The sequence below is a fragment of the Lucilia sericata genome, unplaced genomic scaffold (genome assembly GCF_015586225.1).
Source record: "Lucilia sericata isolate MDLA Ls3-8-SP2 unplaced genomic scaffold, ASM1558622v1 Contig000235F_arrow, whole genome shotgun sequence".
Taxonomy (NCBI): Eukaryota; Metazoa; Arthropoda; class Insecta; order Diptera; family Calliphoridae; genus Lucilia; species Lucilia sericata.
Window position 1 is genome coordinate 218,045 of NW_023994262.1, and position 23,480 is coordinate 241,524.

Sequence of the window (23,480 nt, forward strand, 5' to 3'; positions counted from 1 at the left end):
ATTTCATGAAATTCATTCAGTTTTAAAGTGAAAATTTTGAACGGAAGGCATGAACCATAGAGACACACATACATTGACACAAAAAAAGTGACTTTATCAGTTGCCAGAGTATGGGTGGATTTGGAGCTGGTAGTGGTGCACTCGTTTCAATGTTCGGCTCTGACTGTGAGAGAGTGTGAGTGGCGTAATGTTTGATTTAGCAAATATGAGCAGCATGAAAAATCTTTTGCTGGCCTCATGTTTAGTAACACTTCGAACGTTTGTCGATCTCCATGTAGGGAGAGTATACGACGATCGTATTGCGTACCCACTAGTCTTCTACATAAATAAAATCTATCTGTAATCAGTGTATGTTACGAGTGCTTAACGTCGAGTTGTGTTAGTTTTTTTATTTCCATTTTTTTGAAATTTTAAGACAGTTTTATTTTGTTCGTTTTTTTTTTAATTAATAAAATTTTGTTAATTTTTTTTGAAAAGACGTTTTTAAAAAAATATAACGGTTTTTTAATATTTTTCTTTTTTTATTATTTATTTTTTTTAGTGTTAAACAAACGGTAGTGCTCTACTCCTACCAACAAATTTTCTGATGTTTTACCATCAGAAAAGAAAAAAAGTACTATTATAATTTTTTTGAATTTTAACAAGAAAAAAACACAAAATCTTCGAAAGAAACGGAAAACAAAGTAGTGCGTGTTCCAGTGTCGTTTTACTATAAAAAGTTGTTGTTGTTCGTGGCGGATACGCGTTAGTTTTGCGGAATATGTTGCCATTACCCAGAGGCCTTTTGGGTCTCTCGGGTTTGTGTGCCCCTAAGAGGCATGGTCTACTGTTGCCAACAGTAGTTGTAATTCTTTTTACTTTTGCTCTATTTGGAAATATTGCTGATGCTAAGGTGAGTTTTGTTTTTTTTTTTTTTTGGTAATAAATTAAATGGGACAAAAACGAAAATTTTGAATTTTTTGTTTAAAATGTTTGTTGTTTCAAAATTTTGTTATTGTTGGAATTATTAGTGTTTAAAACATATTTTTTTTTTTTTTTTGATTTATTGAAAAAAGAGAAGATTTGTATTATATAACATAATTTTTAGAAAGACATTATGTAAAAACTGTAATCCTCTGATTCTGGACAAAGAGTATCTATCAGTTGCAAACAAAATTTTCAACGAATCAAATACTTAATGGCAGCAAATGATTTTTTTTATTTGCTGTAATAAAATGTTAAGTTTTTAAATTAAAATTTCATAAAGAACTTCCAAGGAGGCTAAAAAGAAGTGTAATTCACTATAAGGTTTTGTTTAGAAATGAGCACGGAAAGCAATTAGTCGAATCGAAATATTATTTTCTTTCTTCTTTTCTTCATTGCTTTGTAATGACTTCCACAGAAGTGATTTATATGTTATTTTAAGGAAGTGATTTTAATGCTACTTTTTTAAGAAGATCTTAGTTACATATTTGGTATGTGGTATCATCATTTCATTTTGATTTTATTCACTTTTTTGGAAGTTATTACTTCATCACTTCTACAAAATGATGTAATTCTATTAAAAGTACTTCGTTAGTTTTCTAACATAAGTTATTACAAAAGAACTCTTTCACAACAAACTCGAAACCATTAGATCTTGCGAATAAACAATCATACTCTGTGATAATGGTCCTTCGAATCTTATTGTAAAACAAATATAATCTAGTTTTAGGGCTATTTGACTCGAGAATGGTATTATTTGAAAGTTATGCAGCAATCACTTCTCCCAAACAAACAATATTACTCTGTAGTAATGGTCCTTGATTCCTTAGGAACAAGTATAAGCTCAAACCTGCTGCCATATGATAACCCAAATATGATAACCAAATGTCTCGAGAGGAAGATATTTACAAGTTATTTTTACAAATACTGAGCAATCACTTTTCCCAGACGAACTGTAATAAAGGTCCTTCGATTCTTTAGGATTACATCTAAGCTCAACTCTAATTGCCCAATTGTATACCAAATATATGCAAATTTGAAAGTTATCTTTTCAAAAAATCGGTTAATCAGTTCTCTCAGACAAACTATTATAATATCTAATAATGGACCTTCGATTCTTAAGTCATAAATCTAAGCGCAAACCCAACTGCCCTATTGTTAACCAAATATAGCAGAATTGGTATAATTTGACTCAGAGGAGGATTATTTGAAAGTTATTTTTCCAAAAAATCAGCAGTCACTCTTTCCAGTTAAACTATAATACTCTGTCTTAATGGTCCTTCGATTCTTAAGGCATAAATCTAAGATCAACACCTGTTGCCCTATTGTAAACCAACTATATGAGAGATTTGAGATAATTTGACTCAGTGTAGGATTATTTGAAAATAATTTTTCTAAAATATCGGTTAACCACTACTCCTTAACAATCTATGAAACTCTGTTATAATGGTCCTACCATTCTTAAGGCATAAATCTAAGTAAAAAACCAACTGCCGTATTGTAGACCAAGTATAAGCGAGATTTGGGATAATATAACTCAGTGGAGGATTATTTGAAAGTTATTTTTCTAAAAAATCGGTCAATCACTTCTCCTAGACAAAATATGAAACTCTGTGATAATGGTCCTTCCATTCTTAAGGCATAAATCTAAGTTATACAACTACCTTATTGTAAACCAAATATAAACGAGATCTGGGATAATTTGACTGAGAGGAGGATTATTTGAAATATTATTTCCCAAAAAATCAGTCTATAACTTCTCCTAGACAAACTATGATCCTCTGTGATAATGGTCCTTCCATTCTTAAGTCATAAATCTTAGGGTTTTGGGATTATTTGACTCGAGAGGAGAATTATTTGGTATTATTTGAATATTAAGTCTTAAACTCAACAATAGAAGCAATTGGTTCCGAGTCTAAAATTGCGTACAAAGTAATTCATACTTGTGGCTTCAATAGGGCGTAATTTTGGTATCGAAGAGCCCACTTTTAGGCCTCCTGCAACAGATTTTTGAACTAGTCTAAATAAACAGGTTTCATTTTATCTAAAAGACTGCTAGAAGATTGTAATAAAACTAACAAGTTCTTTTAAAATATTAAGAACATTTGTTAATGTCAAAATTTGACAGGTTAAGTGACAATATGTCCTCCTTACACAAGTCAGGGGATAAGTACAAAAATTGCAAAAAAAAAAATATTATAAAAACATGGCTAAAAGAGAGCTTGCAAATTTTAAATATTTAAGAGACATTTTCTAAACATAAGAGAGTCTAGAAACACACAATGCTCTAAAAATATGTTCAATTGTACTCGCTCTCTATCACTCTCTTTTAAAATAACAATAATTGATATCGCTCTTTACAATATTATAACAACAATACTCTTTGTTTTGTTATAAATTAAAGCTCTCTTAGTTTTTTTGAAATAAAATTAAGAGATTTTTTTTTATAAATTTAAATTTTAAAAATTTTTATCACAACTTTTTTTTTGTTTTTCTTAGTAAAGATATATAAACCCTTAAGACTTTTAATTAATTATAATAAAAATTGATAAAAAAAAACATAAACATAATTTTAAATGCAAAACAAAATAAAAATAATAATAAACAAATTGAAACAGAAAATAAGAAAACAAAAAAATTGGGTCAATTTAAGTAAAATAATCAGCATAAGTTTAACAGAAATAAAACACAGACTTGATAGAAAGAAAAACTTACGTTTAAACTTTTAAAGTAAATGAAAAGAATGAATGAATGAATGAATGTATGAATAAGTGAGTGAGTGCACTTACTGGTAATGTAAGTAAATAAGAAATAAATGGAATGGATCCAACATGAATATATTATATTTCCGGAATACTTAGAAAGCAAAAAAATATGTATATACAAAACAAAGTTGTCATTTATAAGACTCTTTCCTTAAAGATAAAACTTTACTAAAATAAATTTTTATAAATGCTTTATTAATATTTTAAAATACTTCTGTTTTGTTCTTAAATAATCTTAAATATTAAATATAAATCTTAGAAATATAACACCATATTTAATTGTCAAAAAACAAATGTCTAGTCTTATCAAAACATTCTAAATTATTAAAGACTTTTTTTTTTAATAAAAAAAGGTCAATAAGTTATTTTTTTTTTGTTTCACAAGATAACCTTTGAACAAAATAAAATATTAACAATACATTTAAAGAAATTTTTAAAATCTTTTCTATATAAATTTAGTTTATGTTATTTATAATTTTGTTCATTTCCGGTTGTCATTTTTATGTATAAAATATGTTTAAGTTTTTTTCTTTGATAATAATTCAATTAAGCCTTTGTGTTATAAATTTAGGGTTTTTTTTAATGTATTTGTCTAAATATGTATGTAGTTGTAACGCTTAAAAGTAGGCAACAACTATTTGTTTATTTCTAATTTTAAAACAACAATATATTTATTTGATTAGCCTTCAATAATGCAGTTAAAAATTGGCACATGTTTCCGTTTTGTTGTTATAAAAAAAGAAAGAAAATTATTAAATTAAAACTTTTTTTTCTTCTCTAAATCTATGCATGCATATCAATTATTAATTAAAAATTAAACAAAGAACTTTTAAAACAAACTTAAATTTCCTGTATGAGTGCAAATTTTAAATAAAGAAAACTTTTATCAAAACTTTGTATTTTACATTAAATGATTCATTAAATTACACAAAGAGCAAGGAATATTGAAAATTTATATATTAGTTAAAACAATTTCGAGATATTTAAAATTACTCTGATCATTAGTTTAGTCTATAGTCAAGTCTATAGTCTAGTCTATAGTCAAGTCTATAGTCGAGTCTATAGTCAAGTCTATAGTCTAGTCTATAGTCTAGTCTATAGTCTAGTCTATAGTCTAGTCTATAGTCTAGTCTATAGTCTAGTCTATAGTCAAGTCTATAGTCTAGTCTATAGTCTAGTCTATAGTCAAGTCTATAGTCTAGTCTATAGTCTAGTCTATAGTCTAGTCTATAGTCTAGTCTATAGTCTAGTCTATAGTCTAGTCTATAGTCTAGTCTATAGTCTAGTCTATAGTCTAGTCTATAGTCTAGTCTAGTCTAGTCTAAGTCTAGTTCTAGTCTAGTCTATAGTCTAGTCTATAGTCTAGTCTATAGTCTAGTCTATAGTCTAGGTCTATAGTCTAGTCTATAGTCTAGTCTATAGTCTAGTCTATAGTCTAGTCTATAGTCTAGTCTATAGTCCTAGTCTATAGTCTAGTCTATAGTCCAGTCTATAGTCTAGTCTATAGTCTAGTCTAGTTAGTCTATAGTCTAGTCTATAGTCTAGTCTATAGTCTAGTCTATAGTCTAGTCTATAGTTCTAGTCTATAGTCTAGTCTATAGTCTAGTCTATAGTCTAGTCTATAGTCTAGTCTATAGTCTAGTCTATAGTCTAGTCTATAGTCCTAGTCTATAGTCTAGTCTATAGTCTAGTCTAGTAGTCTAGTCTATAGTCTAGTCTATAGTCTAGTCTATAGTCTAGTCTATATAGGTCTAGTCTATAGTCTAGTCTATAGTCTAGTCTATAGTCTAGTCTATAGTCTAGTCTATAGTCTAGTCTATAGTCTAGTCTATAGTCTAGTCTATAGTCTAGTCTATAGTCTAGTCTATAGTCTAGTCTATAGTCTAGTCTATAGTCTAGTCTATAGTCTAGTCTATAGTCTAGTCTATAGTCTAGTCTATAGTCTAGTCTATAGTCTAGTCTATAGTCTAGTCTATAGTCTAGTCTATAGTCTAGTCTATAGTCTAGTCTATAGTCTAGTCTATAGTCTAGTCTATAGTCTAGTCTATAGTCTAGTCTATAGTCTAGTCTATAGTCTAGTCTATAGTCTAGTCTATAGTCTAGTCTATAGTCTAGTCTATAGTCTAGTCTATAGTCTAGTCTATAGTCTAGTCTATAGTCTAGTCTATAGTCTAGTCTATAGTCTAGTCTATAGTCTAGTCTATAGTCTAGTCTATAGTCTAGTCTATAGTCTAGTCTATAGTCTAGTCTATAGTCTAGTCTATAGTCTAGTCTATAGTCTAGTATATAATCTAGTATATAATCTAGTATATAATCCAGTCTATAATCTAGTCTATAGGACCATGTCTGGCCCAGTCAAATCTATAGTCCAGACTACTTAACTATAGTCTATAATTTAGTCCATAATCTAGTCAATATACTAGTCTATAATCTAGAGTACAGTCTAGGCTAGAGTCTAGTCTATAGTTTAATCTATAGGTGAGTCCACAGATTAGGTTTTATAGTCTAGTCTATAGGACTATTCCTCGTCCAATCAAATCCAGATTACAGTCTTGACTATAATACAGACCATAGTCTTAACTATAGTTAAAACTGTTTTCTCAACTATAGTTTTAACTTTAGTCATAACACCAGACTACTGTCTAAACTACATGTACATAGGTCGTAGTATTGGCTTAACTATTCAGAACAGATTATAGTCCAGACTTTAGTCTCTACTATTGATTTCACTGCCATCCAAATTACTTCTATTGAATACATTACGAAGCAATTTCATAGAACCACATTAAATGTATAACTTTAGAAGCTCTTTTTCAGCACTTGCTAAAAGTAAATTCTAATTCGCCTCTTTGAAGGTACAAAAAACAAAACTTGTTTGCAAAAGCTAATTCGATAACCAGCCATAAAATATCTATAAGATATTAAAGATCGGTCCGTTGTCGTAAAAAGTATTACTTAGTAGAAGTATCTCTTAGTAAAAGTTACGGAACTAGTTTTAATTCACTTTCCTTCTTTCTAGGGCGTTATTAAACTAAGAAACAAAATTTTCTTTCTTTAAGATTACAAAACCAGTTTCCATATTTTATTTAATAACTCATTTGATAATGAATTTTTATTTGTTTTAATTAAATTTTGCCGTTATTATAGTAAAATTTTTTTCTCTACAATTTCTTTCATGTGCCATTGTCACTACTTTTCTTTTTTTGCGGTTTTTATTTTTTCCCTCTATTTTTATTTTGCGCCAGTACTGCAAACACGTAATTTTCAAACCGTTGGCTTTGGAGAGACAAAAAAATCTTTCTTTTTTCTATGTGTTTTATTAACTGGTCTTTAAAGACCACAATATCAAACGGCTTACACTTCAGTTTAAAAGTGCTTATTACTAAAAAAGGATTAAATTACTTGTTGTTCATAAAAGTTTTGTTAAAAATTATAGCAAAATTTACATGTATATAAGTATATTTTAAAAATTGTTTTATTTTTTTGCCCACAACTGTTTAAAGTTTATAATCAACTGAGTAGTTAATTGAATGTCTTTACTTCTATAGATCTTGTGGGTACAAGAACTGAGAGCAAAAGTTTATTAGAGTTTATATTAGAGAAAGAAAACCCAAAACTTTAAAACAAATATTTTTATTCCATTCCTTCCCTTCCATTAAACTATTTTATAATTGATAAGATTTTGTCGAAATTTTTCTGAAAAACTAACACATTTTTTCCAAGCTTATTAATTTATAATCTATGGTTTATTTTTATTTTAAAAGTAGAACATATACTTTTAATTTAATTAATAAATGTTAACATTTCAAATACATACATACATATGTCATGATTTGCTTTAATAAATCCATCAACTGCTAAATTTTGTTGATAGCCTTTTGACAACATTTTTTCTGAAATAATAAATAGATGCATGCCTTTAAATTTTACTTTAAATCAAACCGATTCGACTCTCATAATCAGCATATTTATGTCATAATGAAATTAAATTTGAATAAATACACAGAAAAAAATCTCTCTAAAATAGCTGTTTCATTGGATGGTGAACCTTATTCAAAATTCTACTAATCTCATCATTGGTTCTAATGTCTTCATTGTTTCTATGGGTGTAAAAAGATTTGTCACTTTTCAATAACGGGTTCGATTTTGAATATCTTAGTCATAGATGTTGTCCAGAAAATTTTGACAGTGTATAGGTAAACTTTGTTAATTTTCATTCAGTGCCTCAATATATGTATATTTTATAAAAAATAAAAAGGAATAGATGGAATCGTAGTATTACTATACATTTATAATGATAAACTTAAGTATGTTCTCAATTTGTAAGTGATATTTACTAGAATTATTGAACGAGAACTGAACTAGAACTGAACTAGAACTGAACTAGAACTGAACTAGAAGTGAACTAGAACTGAACTAGAACTGAACTAGAACTGAACTAGAACTGAACTAGAACTGAACTAGAACTGAACTAGAACTGAACTAGAACTGAACTAGAACTGAACTAGAACTGAACTAGAACTGAACTAGAACTGAACTAGAACTGAACTAGAACTGAACTAGAACTGAACTAGAACTGAACTAGAACTGAACTAGAACTGAACTAGAACTGAACTAGAACTGAACTAGAACTGAACTAGAACTGAACTAGAACTGAACTAGAACTGAACTAGAACTGAACTGGAACTGAACTAGAACTGAACTACATCTGAACTAGAACTGAACTACATCTGAACTAGAACTGAACTAGAACTGCACTAGAACTGAACTAGAACTGCACTAGAACTGAACTAGAACTGAACTAGAACTGAACTAGAACTGAACTAGAACTGAACTAGAACTGAACTAGAACTGAACTAGAACTGAACTAGAACTGAACTAGAACTGAACTAGAACTGAACTAGAACTGAACTAGAACTAGAACTGAACTAGAACTGAACTAGAACTGAACTAGAACTGAACTAGAACTGAACTAGAACTGAACTAGAACTGAACTAGAACTGAACTAGAACTGAACTAGAACTGAACTAGAACTGAACTAGAACTGAACTAGAACTGAACGAGAACTGAACTAGAACTGAACTAGAACTGAACTAGAACTGAACTAGAACTGAACTAGAACTGAACTAGAACTGAACTAGAACTGAACTAGAACAGAACTGAACTAGAACTGAACTAGAACTGAACTAGAACTGAACTAGAACTGAACTAGAACTGAACTAGAACTGAACTAGAACTAGAACTAGAACTGAACTAGAATTGAACTAGAACTGAACTAGAACTGAACCAGAACTGAAGTAGAACTGAACTAGAACTGAACTAGAACTGAACTAGAACTGAACTAGAACTGAACTAGAACTGAACTAGAACTGAACTAGAACTGAACTAGAACTGAACTAGAACTGAACTAGAACTGAACTAGAACTGAACTAGAACTGAACTAGAACTGAACTAGAACTGAACTAGAACTGAACTAGAACTGAACTAGAACTGAACTAGAACTGAACTAGAACTGAACTAGAACTGAACTAGAACTGAACTAGAACTAAACTAGAACTGAACTAGAAATGAACTAGAACTGAACTAGAACTGAACTAGAACTGAACTAGAACTGAACTAGAACTGAACTAGAACTGAACTAGAACTGAACTAGAACTGAACTAGAACTGAACTAGAACTGAACTAGAACTGAACTAGAACTGAACTAGAACTGAACTAGAACTGAACTAGAACTGAACTAGAACTGAACTAGAACTGAACTAGAACCGAACTAGAACTGAACAAGAACTGAAGTAGAACTGAACTTAAGACAAAAAACTAGAGAATGCTAAATTTGTTTCAATTTGTTTTATAATTTATTTAAACTTTCTTTCAATTAGATTTCTCTTTAATATGATGGAAAAAACTCTCTTTAATATTATGAAAAAATTAAACTCTTTCTTTTTCAAAGTTATTTTCTCATTAAAATTTGAACAATTTTCATCATTCATACATAGCCGGCCATTTGTTTTAAGATCTTTTATAAAAGAAGAGTACCTACAACTCTGTCAATAGATATCTCTTACTTGTTTAGCAACAAGTGTGTTGTTGCATTTCTATTTATATGTTAATATTAGTAAAAAGGAATTGTTTTATGTATTTTAATTTTTCTTTATAAATCGAAATGAAATAATGTGTCTTGTGTACTTTATCTTAATCTTACAAATTGCATTCTCAAGTATTTTTTTTTTGTTATTGTTGTTATTTCTTTCTTATCATTCATTACTTATAGTTATATATTCATTCATTTTAATTTTTATATAGTTTATGGATGCTGCAGCAGCAGCAAACTGCAAGTTGTTCTTCCTCAATTAGGGAGTATTAGAAGTCGATTCATGTTGCACATGTTGGTTTTGTTGGTTGAACATACATATAATGTAAACATTTAAGATCATATTGATATGTTGCATTTAGAATTTTCTTCTTTCATATGATCGATGTTTGTTTTTAGCGCAAATTACTATGAGTTTGTTGAAAGTTAAACATTTCGAGTTGATAAAGAATTGATTCTTTATTGAAAGTAGTCTGAGGATGGTAATTAGACAAAGGACTAGTTACATAACTGGTTATTAAGTAAATGATGGTTGACGATTTAAGTTTCTTTAAATCTTTTAGCAGTGGGTTTGTATGTATTACATTTAGTCTTAGAATACTGCATTCTTTTAAACTTCTTCACTGCTGATCTGTCCATGCCGATCATTGATGAAAAAGGCATTGTTTTTCTTCTTCAAATAGAAGACTCCTTTTTCTTTTCACTGAGGAGGTGTAATGTGTTTACAGATTCTATACTACAGCGCGCAGTGGTTTTTGGAGTTGTTCTGCCTTATTTCTTATAGTTTACTTTTTCTCTTTTTTTTCCCCTTTCAAAAGTTTATTATTATGCCTTTAAATTTTACTTTAAATCAAACCGATTCGACTCTCATAATCAGCATATTTATGTCATAATGAAATTAAATTTGAATAAATACACAGAAAAAAATCTCTCTAAAATAGCTGTTTCATTGGATGGTGAACCTTATTCAAAATTCTACTAATCTCATCATTGGTTCTAATGTCTTCATTGTTTCTATGGGTGTAAAAAGATTTGTCACTTTTCAATAACGGGTTCGATTTTGAATATCTTAGTCATAGATGTTGTCCAGAAAATTTTGACAGTGTATAGGTAAACTTTGTTAATTTTCATTCAGTGCCTCAATATATGTATATTTTATAAAAAATAAAAAGGAATAGATGGAATCGTAGTATTACTATACATTTATAATGATAAACTTAAGTATGTTCTCAATTTGTAAGTGATATTTACTAGAATTATTGAACGAGAACTGAACTAGAACTGAACTAGAACTGAACTAGAACTGAACTAGAAGTGAACTAGAACTGAACTAGAACTGAACTAGAACTGAACTAGAACTGAACTAGAACTGAACTAGAACTGAACTAGAACTGAACTAGAACTGAACTAGAACTGAACTAGAACTGAACTAGAACTGAACTAGAACTGAACTAGAACTGAACTAGAACTGAACTAGAACTGAACTAGAACTGAACTAGAACTGAACTAGAACTGAACTAGAACTGAACTAGAACTGAACTAGAACTGAACTAGAACTGAACTAGAACTGAACTAGAACTGAACTAGAACTGAACTGGAACTGAACTAGAACTGAACTACATCTGAACTAGAACTGAACTACATCTGAACTAGAACTGAACTAGAACTGCACTAGAACTGAACTAGAACTGCACTAGAACTGAACTAGAACTGAACTAGAACTGAACTAGAACTGAACTAGAACTGAACTAGAACTGAACTAGAACTGAACTAGAACTGAACTAGAACTGAACTAGAACTGAACTAGAACTGAACTAGAACTGAACTAGAACTGAACTAGAACTAGAACTGAACTAGAACTGAACTAGAACTGAACTAGAACTGAACTAGAACTGAACTAGAACTGAACTAGAACTGAACTAGAACTGAACTAGAACTGAACTAGAACTGAACTAGAACTGAACTAGAACTGAACTAGAACTGAACTAGAACTGAACGAGAACTGAACTAGAACTGAACTAGAACTGAACTAGAACTGAACTAGAACTGAACTAGAACTGAACTAGAACTGAACTAGAACTGAACTAGAACAGAACTGAACTAGAACTGAACTAGAACTGAACTAGAACTGAACTAGAACTGAACTAGAACTGAACTAGAACTGAACTAGAACTGAACTAGAACTAGAACTAGAACTGAACTAGAATTGAACTAGAACTGAACTAGAACTGAACCAGAACTGAAGTAGAACTGAACTAGAACTGAACTAGAACTGAACTAGAACTGAACTAGAACTGAACTAGAACTGAACTAGAACTGAACTAGAACTGAACTAGAACTGAACTAGAACTGAACTAGAACTGAACTAGAACTGAACTAGAACTGAACTAGAACTGAACTAGAACTGAACTAGAACTGAACTAGAACTGAACTAGAACTGAACTAGAACTGAACTAGAACTAAACTAGAACTGAACTAGAAATGAACTAGAACTGAACTAGAACTGAACTAGAACTGAACTAGAACTGAACTAGAACTGAACTAGAACTGAACTAGAACTGAACTAGAACTGAACTAGAACTGAACTAGAACTGAACTAGAACTGAACTAGAACTGAACTAGAACTGAACTAGAACTGAACTAGAACTGAACTAGAACTGAACTAGAACTGAACTAGAACCGAACTAGAACTGAACAAGAACTGAAGTAGAACTGAACTTAAGACAAAAAACTAGAGAATGCTAAATTTGTTTCAATTTGTTTTATAATTTATTTAAACTTTCTTTCAATTAGATTTCTCTTTAATATGATGGAAAAAACTCTCTTTAATATTATGAAAAAATTAAACTCTTTCTTTTTCAAAGTTATTTTCTCATTAAAATTTGAACAATTTTCATCATTCATACATAGCCGGCCATTTGTTTTAAGATCTTTTATAAAAGAAGAGTACCTACAACTCTGTCAATAGATATCTCTTACTTGTTTAGCAACAAGTGTGTTGTTGCATTTCTATTTATATGTTAATATTAGTAAAAAGGAATTGTTTTATGTATTTTAATTTTTCTTTATAAATCGAAATGAAATAATGTGTCTTGTGTACTTTATCTTAATCTTACAAATTGCATTCTCAAGTATTTTTTTTTTGTTATTGTTGTTATTTCTTTCTTATCATTCATTACTTATAGTTATATATTCATTCATTTTAATTTTTATATAGTTTATGGATGCTGCAGCAGCAGCAAACTGCAAGTTGTTCTTCCTCAATTAGGGAGTATTAGAAGTCGATTCATGTTGCACATGTTGGTTTTGTTGGTTGAACATACATATAATGTAAACATTTAAGATCATATTGATATGTTGCATTTAGAATTTTCTTCTTTCATATGATCGATGTTTGTTTTTAGCGCAAATTACTATGAGTTTGTTGAAAGTTAAACATTTCGAGTTGATAAAGAATTGATTCTTTATTGAAAGTAGTCTGAGGATGGTAATTAGACAAAGGACTAGTTACATAACTGGTTATTAAGTAAATGATGGTTGACGATTTAAGTTTCTTTAAATCTTTTAGCAGTGGGTTTGTATGTATTACATTTAGTCTTAGAATACTGCATTCTTTTAAACTTCTTCACTGCTGATCTGTCCATGCCGATCATTGATGAAAAAGGCATTGTTTTTCTTCTTCAAATAGAAGACTCCTTTTTCTTTTCACTGAGGAGGTGTAATGTGTTTACAGATTCTATACTACAGCGCGCAGTGGTTTTTGGAGTTGTTCTGCCTTATTTCTTATAGTTTACTTTTTCTCTTTTTTTTCCCCTTTCAAAAGTTTATTATTATGATGGTTTTCTTCGCGGTTTGTTTGCTTTTATTTGGTGTTTTGTTTATATTTACGTTTAAACTTTTTTTAATGTGTCTGTCTGCATGATGTGAATATTTAGTTTCTAAATAAATTTTAAAATTTCAGACAGAAATAAAGAACAACATATGCTGCGTTAGTTATTTAATTGCAAGAATTTTTTTTAATAATTTAAATAAATCTTTTAAACCATCCATTAAAAAATTAAAATTTGGCAAAAACAATCTAATTAACATGGTAATATTTTAAACAATATACCATGACCTTGAAAAGATTTAACACTAAATGGATTGAACCAAGCTAGAACTGGTATGAAGTCTAGTTTTTTGGTGATCGGTTGAGCTTTAACATTATTTTAATTATAAAGAATCATTTTTTTTCAAATCAATTTTTTAATTTTAATCAAAACAAAGTCGTTCGTTGCTTTTTTCATAATATTAATCATTTAAGTTTAAAGTTGAAACATAATTTGTTTAATTTCTAACAACAATGTTGCAAAAAAATACTACACATATTGTGTTATCAGTAAAATATTCAATTCAATATTTACAAATACATATAATAAGGTGCTAATTGACAACACTGTTAACAATGATGCACTAGTTACAACTGCACATGTTCTATGTGCACGCAATAAATGCTCACTTTACAATTAATAATAATATGTCATAAAAAAATTATTATCTCTATTAAAATGATTAAAATGCATAGAAATGTTAAACGATTAGAAATTTTAAATGAATACAGTCGTGAGCAAAAATATGTATCTAAGAAATCTAACAATTTTCAGTTGCTTTCATTTGAACCTAACTAGAACTGAAGTAGTTAGTATTGAAGTAGAACTGAAGTAAAACTGAAGTAGAACTGAAGTAGAACTGAACTATAACTGAACTAGAACGGAACTAGAACTGAACTAGAACTAAACTAGAACTGAACTAGAACTGAAGAAGAACTGAACTAGAACTGAAGTAGAACTGAACTAGAACTGAACTAGAACTGAACTAGAACTGAAGTAGAACTCAACTAGAACTGAACTATAACTGAACTAGAACGGAACTAGAACTGAACTAGAACTAAACTAGAACTGAACTAGAACTGAAGAAGAACTGAACTAGAACTGAAGTAGAACTGAACTAGAACTGAACTAGAACTGAAGTAGAACTCAACTAGAACTGAACTAGAACTAGAACTGGAACTGAACTAGAACAGAACTAGAACTGAACTAGAACTGAACTAGATCTGAACTAGAACTGAACTAGAACTGAACTAGAACTAGAACTGAACTAGAACTGAACTAGAACTGAACTAGAACTGAACTAGAACTGAACTAGAATCTGAACTAGAACTGAACTAGAACTAACTAGAACTGAACTAGAACTGAACTAGAACTGAACTAGAACTGAACTAGAACTGAACTAGAACTGAACTAGACTGAACTAGAACTGAACTAGAACTGAACTAGAACTGAACTAGAACTGAACTAGAACTGAACTAGAACTGAACTAGAACTGAACTAGAACTTGAACTAGATACTGAACTAGAACTGAACTAGAACTGAATACTGAACTAGACCTGAACTAGACCTGAACTAGAACTGAACTAGACTGAACTAGAACTGAACTAGAGAACTAGACTACTAGAACTGAACTAGATCTGAACTAGAACTGACTAGAACTGAACTAGAACTGAACTAGAACTGAACTAGAACTGAACTAGAACTGAACTAGAACTGAAACTAGAACTGAACTAGAACTGAACTAGAACTGAACTAGAACTGAACTAGAACTGAACTAGAACTGAACTAGAACTGAACTAGAACTGAACTAGAACTGAACTAGAACTGAACTAGAACTGAACTAGAACTGAACTAGAACTGAACTAGAACTGAACTAGAACTGAACTAGAACTGAACTAGAACTGAACTAGAACTGAACTAGAACTGAACTAGAACTGAACTAGAACTGAACTAGAACTGAACTAGAACTGAACTAGAACTGAACTAGAACTGAACTAGAACTGAACTAGAACTGAACTAGAACTGAACTAGAACTGAACTAGAACTGACTACTAACTGAACTAGAACTGAACTAGAACTGAACTAGAACTGAACTAGACTGAACTAGAACTGAACTAGAAACTGAACTAGAACTGAACTAGAACTGAACTAGAACTGAACTAGAACTGAACTAGAACTGAACTAGAACTGAACTAGAACTGAACTAGACTGAACTAGAAATGAACTAAAATGGAACTAGAACTGAACTAGAAATGAACTAAAATGGAACTAGAACTGAATTGTACTGAAGTTGAAACCTCTAAACTAGAATTGATCATCTCCAAACTTGGAAGTAGTTCTGTGACAAGCATATGTTCCTCTATTGAATTTGCTTTTCTTTAAATTTGCAATAAAATATATAAGGAAATAAATATCATAAAGTTATGTGTGTACTTTTGTCATGCACTATTCCTGCAATAATATGTATAAAATCTAAATTGTAGTTAATGAAAAAGAAAGAAATAGAAAAAAATACAACAAATAACATGAATTAAGTAAAAATATTAATATGAACATATGATTATTATCAAATAATAAATATATAAAAAAAATAGAAAACATGCAAAAATCCATAAATTTTCTGAAAAATTAGCAGACAATTTTTTTTTATTATAACGTTTAAAATTACAAAATATTAAATAGAATTATTTAGTTTTTCCTGCGTGTTTCATGTTTTTACTAATTTACATAAAAATGCTTAGATATGCATCATATAAAATAAAAATTGAGGGAAAAAAAATAAAGAAGAAATAAATGCATTTGATTTTATACTTTTGTTCAGTTTCATAGATACCAACATCTGTTTGCAAAAAAAAAAAAAAATTAAAACAAAAAAATCATAAAAATGATGTCATGCTGCAAGATCGGTTTTCTCTTTATTACCTTTTTTAATTTTTGGAAATATATACATATGATTTCAGTATTGTGGTTGCCTGTCAGCGGAGTAAAGATTTGGAATCTGTTCTAAAATTTTGTGTTTGTTTTATTTTTTTTTGTTTGTAGTTTGGAACAGGAGAATAACATGTGTGATCCAATTTTTGAATTCATGCTATTTGTTTAATTCTTCTAAGTTTTTTTGTTTTTGATTTGCAAATTCTTTTTGAAGAACAAAACTGATTCTTAGAAAAAGTGCATGTTGTTGATTTTTATACAAAAATGAAATTAAATTGAGAGAAAATGGGAAAAAATAACACTAAGGCAATTAATCATGATTGATGTTTGGGGTGATGGTGTTAATAGGGGATTCAAAAAATGTGTTGCAATAATAGTGCAAGTGTCTGATATTGTGATTTGATAGACATTAGAATAGTTTCGTATTTAGTGACGTTGCTAAGTTGCTATTGCAAAATAGCAATTAAACTAGAACTGAACTACAACTGAACTAGAAATGAACTAGAACTGAACTAGAACTGAACTAGAACTGAACTAGAACTGAACTAGAACTGAACTAGAACTGAACTAGAACTGAACTAGAACTGAACTAGAACTGAACTAGAACTGAACTAGAACTGAACTAGAACTGAACTAGAACTGAACTAGAACTGAACTAGAACTGAACTAGAACTGAACTAGAACTGAACTAGAACTGAATTAGAACTGAACTAGAACTGAACTAGAACTGAACTAGAACTGAACTAGAACTGAACTAGAACTGAACTAGAACTGAACTAGAACTGAACTAGAACTGAACTAGAACTGAACTAGAACTGAACTAGAACTGAACTAGAACTGAACTAGAACTGAACTAGAACTGAACTAGAACTGAACTAGAACTAAACTAGAACTGAACTAGAAATGAACTAGAACTGAACTAGAACTGAATTAGAACTGAACTAGAACTGTACTAGAACTGAACTAGAACTGAACTAGAACTGAACTAGAACTGAACTAGAACTGAACTAGAACTGAACTAGAACTGAACTAGAACTGAACTAGAACTGAACTAGAACTAGAACTGAACTAGAACTGAACTAGAACTGAACTAGAACAGAACTAGAACTGAACTAGAACTGAACTAGAACTGAACTAGAACTGAACTAGAACTGAACTAGAACTGAACTAGAACTGAACTAGAACTGAACTAGAACTGAACTAGAACTGAACTAGAACTGAACTAGAACTGAACTAGAACTGAACTAGAACTGAACTAGAACTGAACTAGAACAGAACAGAACAGAACTAGAACTGAACTAGAACTGAACTAGAACTGAACTAGAACTGAACTAGAACTGAACTAGAACTGAACTAGAACTGAACTAGAACTGAACTAGAACTGAACTAGAACCGAACTAGAACTGAACTAGAACTGAACTAGAACTGAACTAGAACTGAACTAGAACTGAACTAGAACTGAACTAGAACTGAACTAGAACTGAACTAGAACAGAACTAGAACTGAACTAGAACTGAACTAGAACTGAACTAGAACTGAACTAGAACTGAACTAGAACTGAACTAGAACTGAACTAGAACTGAACTAGAACTGAACTAGAACTGAACTAGAACTGAACTAGAACTGAACTAGAACTGAACTAGAACTGAACTAGAACTGAACTAGAACTGAACTAGAACTGAACTAGAACTGAACTAGAACTGAACTAGAACTGAACTAGAACTGAACTAGAACTGAACTAGAACTGAACTAGAACTGAACTAGAACTGAACTAGAACTGAATTAGAACTGAACTAGAACTGAGCCAGAACTGAACTAGAACTGAAATGAGCTGCAAAGTCGCAATGATGTAACAATTGCAATACCGATCTTTGTATCATTATATTCCTTGCACATTTGCAAGACTATTTTCATTAGTTACAGAACTGCTCCATACGATATATCTTTATTTTTACAACTTCACCACTACTAATTGAGTATTTAAAGAAATCCAGATGAATAATGGCATAAAAGAAAAGATAATAAACGGCTTTACAAGCAATTACAAATTGATTATTTTCATAAGGCAAAAAAGAAAAACACATAATGCGGAAATTACTCTATGCTCCAATGGCAACAAATAAGAATTAAACTAAAATATAGTGATGATGATAATGACGATGAAAACCCCAGAAACTATACGAATGAAATAATCATATACAAATGAGTTGCGTAAAAATAAAACAATTTCTTAAAATGTGGGTGGTATTTAGAGATTAAAATTAAAGAATTTTTAAAATAAAACTACCTATAAAATTTATATTTTGGAAAAAAGCAACAAATGAATTTTTAACCTTTGTGACTCCTTTTTTTAGTCCATACAATCCTCAAGGTTCCTTTTTATTACTTTTAATATAATCTCGCATTTTTAAATTCATTTTATTCCATTTCAAGCCTAACATTTAACAACATTTTAGAAAAATCTTGAAAAAATGAGGTTATCAGTTAGAATTCATAAATACACGCATATAAATAAATAAATCAAAAGTCAGTTTTAAACTAAATAATTAAACAGTGTTTTTTTTTAATTAGTTGTCTTTTTTTTTTTTTTTTTCTTTTAGAATATGATGTAATTTTGCAAAAAACGTTCTTGAGATTAATAGTTTTTTGTCATTCTTAAACTATAATTTATTGTTTTAATTTTTATTTTGTTTAATTTCTTTGGCATTTTATCAGTTTATTATTGAAAAATATTTAAACCCGAAATCCCGGATGTATATAAATTTGTTCAACATGATTTTCTTTTAAAAGAATGTTTATTTTTATGCTGTTTCAAGAAGATCTTTGATTATTTTTAATAAATTTTGCATGAAATTGTTTTTCTTCAATTATTGTTTAATAATTGTTATTATTTTATATACAAGCGCCATTTCTTTTTTTGTTGTTTTAATTTCTGGCGGGAGTTTTGTCAATGTGTTTGATACTTGAACTTGTGTGTCTATCGTATACAAAGAATAAATCTGTTTGTAGTGTTTTTTTAAACATTTAATTTCATTTCTTTAATATTTTAGGGTGACAAAGAGGTTATCTGTTTTAAATTTTGTGATGCCTCTTTTTGTAGCCATATGTGTGCCGACTTTGTTCAGCAGAAAAATTTATGTATTTTTGCATAGTTTTAGCTTTTAAACAGGAAATATAAATTTTAGACTTTTGTATATTGTTCACAGAAAGCCGGAGAGTGTAAAATTAACTTTCTAACTCTTAAATATTTATTCGATATGCCCAAACAGTTCAGTTAAAAGAACAAGTTCTTGAAATTTAAAATGGCTTCATTTCCGCTTTTGGGTTATTTAAGTGATCTGTCACGGAATACCTTAAACTTTATGGCTTAAAGTGTCATTATTCTCTTCACAGCCACTGACAGATTAATGTGTCAGGTTCTCTTCATATAAAGAATTAAAATCAGCGAACTAGAACTAATAAGTGAACTAGAACTAAACTAGAACTGAACTAGAAACTGAATTAGAACTGAAATTAGACTGAACTAGAACTGAACTAGAACTGAACTATAACTGAACTAGTAACTGAACTAGAAACTGAACCTAGAACTGAACTAGAACTGAACTAGAACTGAACTAGAAAGAACTAGAATGAACTAGAAGAACTAGAACTGAACTAGAACTGAACTAGAACTGAACCAAACTGAACTAGAACTGAACTAGAACCTGAAACTAGAACTGGAACTAGAACTGAACTAGAACTGAACTAGAACTGAACTAAGAACTGAACTAGAACTGAAACTAGAACTGAACTAGAACTGAAACTAGAACTGAAACTAGAACGGAACTAGAGACTGAACTAGAACGAACTAGAAACTGAACTAGAAACTGAACTAGAACTGAAACTAGAACTGAACTAGAACAACATAACTGAACTAGAAATGAACTAGAAACTGAAACTAGAACTGAACTAGACTGAACTAGAACGAACTAGAACTGAACTATAACTGGAAACTAGACTGAACTAGAACTGAATACTGAACTAGAACTGAACTAGAACTGAACTAGAACTGAACTAGAACTGAACTAGAACTGAACTAGAACTGAACTAGAACTGAACTAGAACTGAACTAGAACTGAACTAGAACTGACTAGAACTGAACTAGAACTGAACTAGAACTGAACTAGAACTGAACTAGAACTGAACTGAACTAAACTGAACTGAACTAGAACTGAACTAGAACTGAACTAGAACTGAACTAGAACTGAACTAGAACTGAACTAGAACTGAACTAGAACTGAACTAGAACTGAACTAGAACTGAACTAGAACTGAACTAGAACTGAACTAGAACTGAACTAGAACTGAACTAGAACTGAACTAGAACTGAACTAGAACTGAACTAGAACTGAACTAGAACTGAACTAGAACTGAACTAGAACTGAACTAGAACTGAACTAGAACTGAACTAGAACTGAACTAGAACTGAACTAGAACTGAACTAGAACTGAACTAGAACTGAACTAGAACTGAACTAGAACTGAACTAGAACTGAACTAGAACTGAACTAGAACTGAACTAGAACTGAACTAGAACTGAACTAGAACTGAACTAGAACTGAACTAGAACTGAACTAGAACTGAACTAGAACTGAACTAGAACTGAACTAGAACTGAACTAGAACTGAACTAGAACTGAACTAGAACTGAACTAGAACTGAACTAGAACTGAACTAGAACTGAACTAGAACTGAACTAGAACTGAACTAGAACTGAACTAGAACTGAACTAGAACTGAACTAGAACTGAACTAGAACTGAACTGAACTAGAACTGAACTAGAACTGAACTAGAACTGAACTAGAACTAGACTGAACTAGAACTGAACTAGAACTGACTAGAAGACTAGAAATGAACTAGAACTGAACTAGAACTGAACTAGAACTGAACTAGAACTGAACTAGAACTGAACTAGAACTGAACTAGAACTGAACTAGAACTGAACTAGAACTGAACTAGAACTAAACTAGAACTGAAATAGAACTATACTAAAGTAGAACTGGAACTGAAATAAAACATTTACATTTCAATAATAAATATTCTAATCAATGAAATTTGAAATCAATTTGCGATTGCAACAAATTGACCCATATAATTATGTTAACAAAAATTTATTATTTAATATGAGAATTAAAGACAAATTAAGCTTAGCTTAACAAAAAATGTTTAAATTTTATAACATTCATACCAAACATTGATTTACTACCTAACGAATGTCTGCATTACTAAATTTCCTTGAACTTGACACTTGAAATAATTCAATATTTTTTTCAGATTTTTTTTTTTTTATTAGTTAAACACTAACCAATTTAGACAAAAAATGGCATACTATAGCAATTTGTGACTGCCCCAAGTAAAAAATATTTTAAAAACCACAATGTTTATTTTTTATGTAGACAACTCATATGCAGCACACCATGCATGCCGGGTTGTAATTTTGTTAATACAGCAAAATCTAAAAAGTTTGTATTCGAATAAAAAAAAAATTGCAATAATATTTTGAAAGGGATACTTTTATTTTGAAAAAGAGACTTGGCGAGACTCGGTGTAGTTTCTGTTTTTATTATAAACAGTGAAAATAACGTTAGGAAATGTTGACAAGAGTAAAGAGTGTAATGGGGTAAAAAACAGTGTTGCCAAAACGACATTATAGGTGAATCATTATACATATGATATCAGTGATTTATATTTGCCCTAAATCGTCAGAATCTACAAAATTATTAGGTCATGGGATTACTTTAACATCTAACATATTAACAAATAAAACACTCTTTTTTCAGAATCTTGACACATACTACAAAATGTCATAATAATTAAAAATAACTCAAATATTTCCAAGTTTTTTATGTCGCCAAAAGAATATGCAAAAATAGTTTCATATTTATGTTGGATCTTTAACAAAAAAACGTTAAATGTATGTCAGTGTTACAATTTTAAGTGCATTTACACATGATCCATGCTCACATACACATTCCCAAGCTTTTACTCAAGTATTCCCCATATTTTTTTCTTTATATTTTATTATTCTCTTCTAGAATTTGATATTTATTTATGGAAGTTACATTATACTTTTGTTATGCATCCTAACAAAATAATAATATAAATAAAAACAAAAAAAATTTACTTATTTTCTAATGTTTTTGTTTGATGACATTTGATATCATTGTCTTTAATAGTTTAAGGTCAAAATATTTTGCCTTCATTAAAAAAAAGACAACAACAACAAAAGTAAAGAAAGAAAAAAACAAAGATGCATAAAAAATACGTAAATATGCAACTATGTATGTAGTATGCTGTGATAAAAAAACAACAACAACGAAAAGTATCACATGCAATCTGATGTTTGCAAATTGAGCAAAACAAAAAACTTTATGTGTGTGCAGATGTCAACAATAGTAAAATATGATCTATCCTAGGCATGATGTCACACACGCCCACTTTCATTACAGCTCTAGATTAAAAATAAAGCTTTTCATTATTATTATTAACAATTTCTATTTACAAAATGCATTTATGCAAAAAATAAAAAACAGCTGTTATCTGATTTTCGATATAGTATGTATAACCAAGGTGCACCCTACGAAGGGGTTTTTACATTTAAGAATCATAATTAATACATATTATCACTTGGGTACTACATTAAATTTTTATAGTAATTCTTGTTAACCTCTTTTTCATTTCCACTGTAGTTCAGTTCAAGTTCAGTTCTAGTTCAGTTCTAGTACAGTTCTAGTTCAGTTCTAGTTCAGTTCTAGTTCAGTTCTAGTTCAGTTCTAGTTCAGTTCTAGTTCAGTTCTAGTACAGTTCTAGTACAGTTCTAGTTCA

The 23,480-nt window shown here is 29.9% G+C and overlaps 1 protein-coding gene across 2 annotated transcripts in view; it reads left to right on the forward strand.

Moving 5' to 3' along the window:
• The first annotated feature begins 233 nt into the window (after nucleotides 1-233).
• LOC119602513 (collagen alpha-1(IV) chain) overlaps nucleotides 234-23,480 on the forward strand; it is a 39,237-nt gene continuing 15,990 nt past the window's right edge. Inside the window, exons 1-2 of one of the 2 annotated variants that reach the window (XM_037954080.1) lie at nucleotides 234-348; nucleotides 542-892. In XM_037954080.1, coding sequence (XP_037810008.1) covers nucleotides 761-892 — 132 coding nt within the window. In that variant the 5' untranslated portion in view covers nucleotides 234-348; nucleotides 542-760. Of the gene's footprint in view, nucleotides 379-541; nucleotides 893-23,480 lie in introns of both variants that reach the window. The other variant, XM_037954079.1, reaches the window with a different exon arrangement.